This window comes from Phaseolus vulgaris, chromosome 11 (genome assembly GCF_000499845.2).
Source record: "Phaseolus vulgaris cultivar G19833 chromosome 11, P. vulgaris v2.0, whole genome shotgun sequence".
NCBI lineage: Eukaryota > Viridiplantae > Streptophyta > Magnoliopsida > Fabales > Fabaceae > Phaseolus > Phaseolus vulgaris.
The window spans coordinates 26,925,912-26,933,976 of NC_023749.2; the positions used below are offsets into that span (position 1 = coordinate 26,925,912).

At 47.6% G+C, this 8,065-nt stretch overlaps 2 protein-coding genes across 2 annotated transcripts; both read right to left on the bottom strand.

Annotated features, from left to right (window-relative positions):
- Nucleotides 1-1,460: 1,460 nt before the first annotated feature.
- Nucleotides 1,461-2,024, bottom strand: LOC137838342 (uncharacterized). The gene has a single exon (XM_068647588.1). It carries the CDS (start codon nucleotides 2,022-2,024, stop codon nucleotides 1,461-1,463), a length of 564 nt encoding a protein of 187 aa, XP_068503689.1.
- A 150-nt stretch (nucleotides 2,025-2,174) lies between these two features.
- Nucleotides 2,175-2,987, bottom strand: LOC137838346 (uncharacterized). The gene has a single exon (XM_068647592.1). The coding sequence runs from the start codon at nucleotides 2,985-2,987 to the stop codon at nucleotides 2,175-2,177; it is 813 nt and encodes a 270-aa protein (XP_068503693.1).
- Nucleotides 2,988-8,065: the final 5,078 nt, after the last annotated feature.

An 8,065-nucleotide genomic window follows, 5' to 3' on the forward strand; every position in this document is an offset into this window, starting at 1 on the left:
AGCGACCATCCGACCTGTAAGCTGTTGTACCTCCTTGACGGTAGCAAGGCTTCTCATCGCCAGGATGGCAGCACACTTGTCAGGGTTCGCTTAGATTCCTCTTTCGGTTAAGAGGAAACCCAGAAACTTCCCCGCTTCTACGCCAAAAATGCACTTCTCGGGGTTTAACTTCAGCTTGTACTTGGCTATTGTAGCGAACAGTTCTTCTAGATCAGCCACGTTCCGATTCTTTTCCGGAGACGTCACGACCATGTCGTCGACATAAGCTTGGACGTTCCTCCCTAGCATAGGCGCAAGCACCTTATCCATCAGCCTCTGATACGTGGCTCCTGCGTTTTTCAGCCCAAAGGGCATCACCTTGTAGCAATAGCATGACCTTTCCGTCATGAAGGCAGTCCTTTCCTCATCCATGGGGTGCATTTTTATCTGGTTGTACCCCGAGAAGGCATCCAGGAAACTTAACAGTTTGCACCCTGCTGCATTGTCTACCAGGGCATCTATGCTGGGCAAAGGGTAGGAATCCTTTGGGCACGCCTTGTTCAGATCTGTGAAATCGACGCACATTCGCCATCTCCCGTTGCTCTTTTTTACCAACACAACGTTAGCAAGCCATTCCGGATACTGCACTTCTTTGATGTGGCCTGCGGATAGGAGTTTCTGTGTTTCCTCCCTAATCGCCTACCTTCTTTCTTCATTGAACTTCCTCCTTCTTTGACGGACTGGCTTGACTTGGGGGTCCATTGCTAGACGACGGGACAAGAGGTCGGGATCAATCCCCGGCATATCTGAGGCGGACCACGCAAACGCGTCCAGATGTCTACTTATTACCTTGGCGATCTGGTCCCACGTTTCGTCATCTAGGGTTTTTCCCAGTTTGAATGGCTTTCCGCCGATCTCCTTCTTGAGCCAATCTTTGGCCGGCGGAGGCCTCCTTTCACTGGCAATGACCGCCCTTGCGATCCCTGACTCCCGGCGGTCTCCAGGTGGTCGCCTTCTTCCTCTATCTCTACGATGCTCGTCACATCTGGCATCGCCGCGTCCTCCTCAGCGATTACTTGAAATGTTGTGCCTATTCGCCGGTCCTCCTGACTGGGACCTGCACCAGGGGGTGGCGTTGTGCTTACATGGCACACCGATCGCCTATTTCTGAGGCTGTTTTCATAGCATTTTTTTGCCTCCTTTTGATCAGAGCGGATGGTGATAACCACCCCCTCCATCGAAGGTAGTTTGACCTTCATATGCCTTATGGAGGGCACAGCTTCTATCCTATTGAGCGTTGGCCTTCCTAACAGGATGTTGTATGCTGAGGGGGCATTCACGACCAGATACCTGATCTTCTCTGTTCGCGACACCGTCCCATCTGTGAATGTCGTTCTTAATTCAATGTACCCCCTGACTTCCACTTGGTCGCCAGCAAAGCCGTATAGGCAGCCCCCATACGGCCTCAGATGGTCTAGGGACTACTGTAACTTTTCGAAAGTTGGCCAGAACATCACATCTGCCGAGCTCCCTTGATCCACCACTGCTCGATGCACCATCCTTCCCGCCGTAACGAGCGAGATTACAATGGGGTCGTTTTCGTGGGGCACAACGTCCCTAAGATCTTCTTTGGTGAACGTGATGTCCACGTCGGGCGAATGATCCTCAAAAGCCTCCACTGACATTACGGACCTGGCATACTTCTTGCGTTGTGACGCGGTGCACCCACCGCCCGAGAACCCACCCGCTATGGTGTGGACCTCGCCGTGGATGAGCACCTCGTGCTGTTGTGCCTCGCCACTCGCCGGTTGCGCAACTGACGATTGTCCTGTCTGCTTCTCCACCAAGTAGTCCTTCAGGAAGCCATTCTTTACAAGTTCATCCAACTGGTGACCCAGTGCCAAACAATTGTTGATATGATGCCCAAACGCCTCATGGAATTCGAACCATGATTCTTTGTGGGGTCCCAGGAGCCTGTCAGACTTCACCGATGGCCTCAACCTGTCGGCTATGTTGGGCACCGCGATCAAATCTTTGAGTTCCATCACGAAGTTGTGCCTTGGTGGCCTGTTTCCTTGTCTTCTTTCCCCTGTTTGACCCTTAGGCTGGGTCCTTCTTGGCTCATAGGCGCGTTTCCTGTCTAAGTGCTTTCTCTCCGTGGCGGCTTGGTGAACCTTAACAGGTTGCGTACGTATCTACGCCTTGGGCCGCGTGGGTGCAGTGGTTGTGCACTTCTCATAGGCCTCACCTTCGGAGGCAATGTGTTCTACCGCTCGTCGCCTTATTTCAGCAAAAGTTTTGGGGCGGCTGCAGTTAAGCGTTTTACTGAAAGATCCGGGACGTACCCCCTTCCTGAATGCATACACGATCATGGGTTCCTCCGTGGTGCCTACTTTCACCACTTGGGCCCCAAAACGGTTTATGTACTCCTTTAGGGTTTCGCCTTGGAACTGCTTGACGTCGAAAAGATCATATGAGACTGGGGCGGGAGTTCTGTTGGCTAGATACTGCTCTCTGAATAGTTGTGAAAGTTGGGCGAAGGACGTGACGTGGCCCTCTGGGAGGCTGATGAACCAATCCATAGCCATCCCCGTCAATTTGCTCATGAAAAGCTTGCACCTCACGGCGTCTGAACCTTCTACCAGCAACATCTGTGTGTGGAACGCCGTGAGGTGTGCCTCAGGATCCTCCACCCCGGTGAAGGTCGCTTTAGGTCCCGTGAACGTATTGGGAATCGCTGTCTCCAGAATTGCCTGTGAAAACGGTGTTGTGAATTCGCTGGGTGGGGATGCGGCCTCAGGCTCGTCTCTGTTACGCCATCCACGGCGTAACTCCTCATTGGCACGGTGGAGCTCGTCGTTTCTTACTTGAGAGGCTGCCAGATCTGCCTGCATGCGCTCCTGCTCCACCTTTGAGGCTGCCATCGTGTGCTGCAGCCCTTGCACCATACCCATGAGTTGTTGCAGGTTCATCTCTTCACTCCTGGCGCGCGCTGGTCGGGTGGTCATGGCTTTCTGGAGATCCTTTCAACTTATCTGGGTTTCGAGAACTAGAACTGAAAGCTTGTGTGGTGGAACCGACGTTTATATCGGCCCCACGATGGGCGCCAGATGTTCCGGCCGATTGACCTGGGTCGTGTTTATGCGTGGCTTGTCCTCACGAGCTAGGGCACCTTCATTCTGCCTTGTCTATAAGTACTTGAAAAAAGAAGAACAAAGGGGCGCCCTCGCGGCCGTTTGCACTCCGACGATCAAGTCAGCTAGCGAGAAACACCAATGTGACTGAAAATTGTATGATCATCTCAGTGACTGAAACTATGTGACTAAAGCTGTGTTGCCCTAATTGCCTTGTGCTCACAGTGGGTGTGCCGTCAAGAACAACTAGGGTTTAGTGTTCTGCGTAACTTTATGAGAACTAGGTTAAAGCATGTAAAACTGTGTAGCGTACCTTACTAGGGCTCTTCGTGCCCTTTATATAGGTGAAAACTAGGGTTTACCTTTGCGCTGCTGCTCTTATCTAGGGTTCCTTGGAGAAGGCCCTTGCGCCGCTATTCCTAGGATCTGAGCGTATCTGGCACATGGGCTTTCCTTATCTGGAGTGCAATGATTAACCTTGTGGCCGCTTGGGTTCAAATTTGAGCGTCGTATCTCTCGTGCCATCATGCTTCGTGGGTGCCCTAATTGACCACGTGTCATGCATGCAACCTTTCTTTGGAGCTCTTTAATGAGCGCGTGGGCCTTGTCACGTGCCCCTTTGACCCGATCGCTTACAATGTGCGGAGGGTCCCACAGCGCCTCCACACAACTTTAGGGCGATGTCTTACCTTGGCGATCTATGTCTTACTTTGAATTGACTTTGACTTTTGGTAAGATAGGTTCAGAGAAAATCGAGGACCTTGATTTCTTTATTACAGCCCATTGGATGCTGCAAGGGTAAAATTCTGGACGAGGCATGACAAGCTGAATTGATCCCGACCTTAAAGCAACTACAAAGTCTAAGAAACGCCGATATGTTCAAACATTATCAGTACCATCGCAACTTATCCAAGACGATCATTTGCGCAAGTTTGTACAGACAAACGCCAAATCATACCGATCCCCACAAAGGGAAAGGTATCCTCCTTGGGACTGGAAAGAGCAATACACACGGCGTGGACAAGAAGGATAACGTCGTTTTGATGATGACCAACTTCCTGCCAAGCAAAGAAGAAGAAGTGAAAGCCTTGTACATAGGACTCGGCCACAGAGCGAGAGTCCCCAGAGGAACGATCAATTGAGACATGGAATCTGCGAGATCATCAACACCATAGCTGGTCTGATTCCACTTGGAAACTTCAGTCGGTGAGAGGGATGAATTCGTAAAGCCCCACCCTGGAGAACCGAGACCCCAACAAGTGAATACTATCGCCAGAGGATTTGTTGGAGGCTGATGTTCCAATTCTGCCAAGAAAAAAACACTTTCTAGCCATTCAGTCGGTCCATTTGATAACCACCAAGGGTCGACCGAGGATTCCGCCAATCACCTTCACAGATGATGACTTCACTACCATCGACCTAGACTAGGAAAACCCCATGGTAATCACCATGGAGTTAGATAAATTCGCCATCACCAAGGTCTTGGTGGATCAGGGCAGCTCGGTCGATATTTTGTACAAGAAGACTTTCAAGAAAATTTGGATTCTAAAATCATAAATCCAACCCTACGATGACCAGATTGTTGGATTTTCTGGAGAGCGGGTGGACGCAAGAGGGGCATCTTTGCAAAACATCAGTTTGTACACCATGTTTGGGGAAGAGGGGTATCTTTGCAAAATAATAAAAATAAGTTATCTTCTGGTAATTGCAAATACCTCTTATAATATATTTCTTGGACGGTCGTCCATAAATCACCTGTAGGCAATAATGTCCATTCCCCACCTCGAAATGAAGTTTCCATTGGCAGCCGATGACATCGTTATGGTCCATGTCAATCAAAAGACTACCCGTGAATGTTATGTCGCAAGTTTGAATTTTAACCGACCATTCGGTTATACAAGGCCTCACCACTCGGACAATCCATGGGAAGGAGGGGACGCTCGCCAAGATGTAGGGAATCAACTAGGGAACGATCCTGTGAGAGGAAGACAAAAGAACACATGGCCGCCCTCGTCGATCTTGACCCTCGGCTCGATGAAGCCCGTATTGAGCCAAGCAAGGACCTTTGCCCTCTACCTCTTTGAGATGACAAACATACGACACATGGGGACTTTCCTGAAACTGGATGACAACAAGCTGGTAAGCCAAACTTTGATTAATAATGATGATTTGTTTGTTTGGACAACTGTCGATATGCCTGGAGTGAGCCCGAATGTTATAACATCATCTCTCCCTTTACAAAGAAGTTAAACCAATAGCCCATAAAAAATGAAAGATGGGCGGAGAAAAGCGTGTTGCCGCACGACAAGAGGCCGACATGTTAGTAAAAACTGGTTTCATAAAAAAAGCATGTTATACTACATGGTTGACCAATGTGGTAATGGTCAAAAAGTCGAATGGAAAATGGAGAATATGCACTAACTATATCGACCTTAATAAAGCTTGTCCAAAAGATTCTTATCCTCTACCAAGCATCGACCGCCTCGTCGATGGAGTGGCTGACCATCATATTTTAAGTTTTTTGGATGCATATTGTGGATATAACCAAATTCAAATGCACTCGAGAGACAAAGAAAAAACAACGTTCATGACCGACTGTAATAACTTCTATTATGAAGTCATGTCATTCGGCCTTAAAAATGCAGGTGGCACCTATCAACGATTGATGGATTATATTTTCAAAAGGATGCTCGATTGGAACGTCAAAGTCTATGTGGATGACAATGTGGTCAAATCCGACTCATGCCAACAACACATCAAAGACCTACAGGAAGTGTTTCAAGCTCTTTGCGACCATGGCATACGACTCAACCCTGACAAGTGTGTGTTTGGGGTTGAAGGAGGAAAGTTCTTGGGTTTTATGCTCACCCATCGTGGAATAGAAGCAAACCCGTAGAAGTGTAGGGAAATCACCAAGATGCGAAGTCTTGAGAACGTTAAGGAAATTCAAAGACTGATCGAGCGCTCACAACCCTATCTAGATTTGTACCAAGGCTAGCATAGATATTGTGCAATTGGTACGCAAAGCGGCTAAGTTCCAGTGGACAGACGAATGTGAAGGGATTTTTCATCAACTAAAATCTTTCTTGGCATCCCCACTGATCATTAAAAAATCGAACGCCACATAGCCCATAACCATTTACCTTGTTGTCTCAGAAGACACGATGAGCGCGGCATTGTTACATGATATTGAAAAGAAGGTGCGGGAAATTTACTTTGTCAGCTAGGTACTTCACGGTGCCAAGATATGTTACCAGATGATTGAGAAGGTAGTTTTGGCCTTGGTGATAACAGCACGGAGGATGTGTATGTATTTTCCAAATCATCACATAATAGTCAAGACTGACTATCCGATAATGAAAATACTGGCAAAATCAGATTTGTTCGGTCGGATGACTGGATAGGCGTTGAGCTATCCAAATTTCATATTTAGTATCAGTCCAGGGGGACAATTAAATTACAAGTTTTGGTCGATTTTACAATCGACCTCAGCCCTCATCCAACCAACGAGGAGGACCTTCACTGGATCCTACATGTTGATGGGTCCTCTAAAAGCAGATCATGCGGTGCAGGAGTGGTGCTCGAAGGACCAGGAGACGTCCTCCTCGAGAAAGTATTAAAGTTTGAATTCAAAACATCAAACAATCAATGCAAGTATGAAGTCACTATAGTTGTTCTAAATCTAGCCCTAGATTTGGAGGCCAAAAAGCTTATTTGCATAAGTGACTCCCAACTTGTTGTCGGCTAACTCAAGGGGGAATTCGATGTAAAGGAATCATTGCTCCAAAGATACTATCATTTTGTTCAAAATTTAATTTCCATATTTATTGAGGTAATAATCGAGTACACCCGTCGGGAACATAATACCCGGGCCGATATGCTTTCACATTTAGCCACTGTAAAAAAGAAAGGGTTCCATTGGTTGGTCATCTACATTACCCTGGAGAATCCCAGTGTTAGCTCGGACGAGTGCATGACAACCGATGCACAACCAAACTGGATGACACCCATCAAATCATTTTTAGAAAATGAAGATTGGGGAGCGCAATCAGAAAAGACAATGAGACATTAAGTCGCTCGGTTTCTTCTTATCGACCATGATCTTTATCATCGAGGATATACTTGGGCACTATTAAAATATATCTCTCCTGACCAGGCCGATTATGTCATGCGAGAGATACACAATGGCGTATATTGTACTCATTCAGGAGCAAGAACAATGACCGCTAAGGTATTGAGGGCAAGTTACTATTGGCTGACCGTGCAGGGAGATTGTACAAATTTTGTTAAAAAATGTGTCAAGTGCCAGAAATATGGCGGATTGTCTCATTAAAAGCTCAAGAATCTCCATTACATTATCTCCTTGTGGCCATTTGTGAAATGGTGAATGTATATTATCGGACCTTTTACTCCAGGTAAAGGGCAGTGTAAATTTCTTCTAGTCGGGATAGACTACTTCACTAAATGGTGATCCTGCCTGTTGACCGGAACGCTGGAAGCTGCCTCGTCAAGGGATCGACGTGCGCACCGCTTCAAACCCTCCGTTCCTCTTCGAGATCCACCTCAAGAACCTGCAAAGGAACAGAACGGCGCCGCTGCGGCCGATCGCACTCCAACGCCCAAGTCAGTGACCGAATCACCAAATACTAAGAGAACAGGAACCGTGCAAATTCTCTCTCACAGTGTGTTCTAGAACTCGCAAGCGTAAATAGTATAATCTGAATGTGCGTACCTCAGAAAGTTCGTTGAGAACTCTTATATACCTGGTTACTTTCTCTTTCCTGGCAGTTACAGACTTGGACACGTGGCTCACATCTAGTCGTACACGTGCCTTCATCTGGAGCCTCCTTGACTTGGGCGCTGCTTCTACTCTCGTTTTGCTAAGTTACCTATGCATGGTACTGCCCAGTACATAGCTAACTTGGGAGTGCAATCTCTACTGGAACTGGCGA

What these genes read in the sequence shown, in the direction of transcription:
- LOC137838342 (XM_068647588.1), bottom strand. Translation starts at nt 2,024, where the DNA reads ATGGAACTCAAAGATTTGATCGCGGTGCCCAACATAGCCGACAGGTTG.
- LOC137838346 (XM_068647592.1), bottom strand. Translation starts at nt 2,987, where the DNA reads ATGACCACCCGACCAGCGCGCGCCAGGAGTGAAGAGATGAACCTGCAA.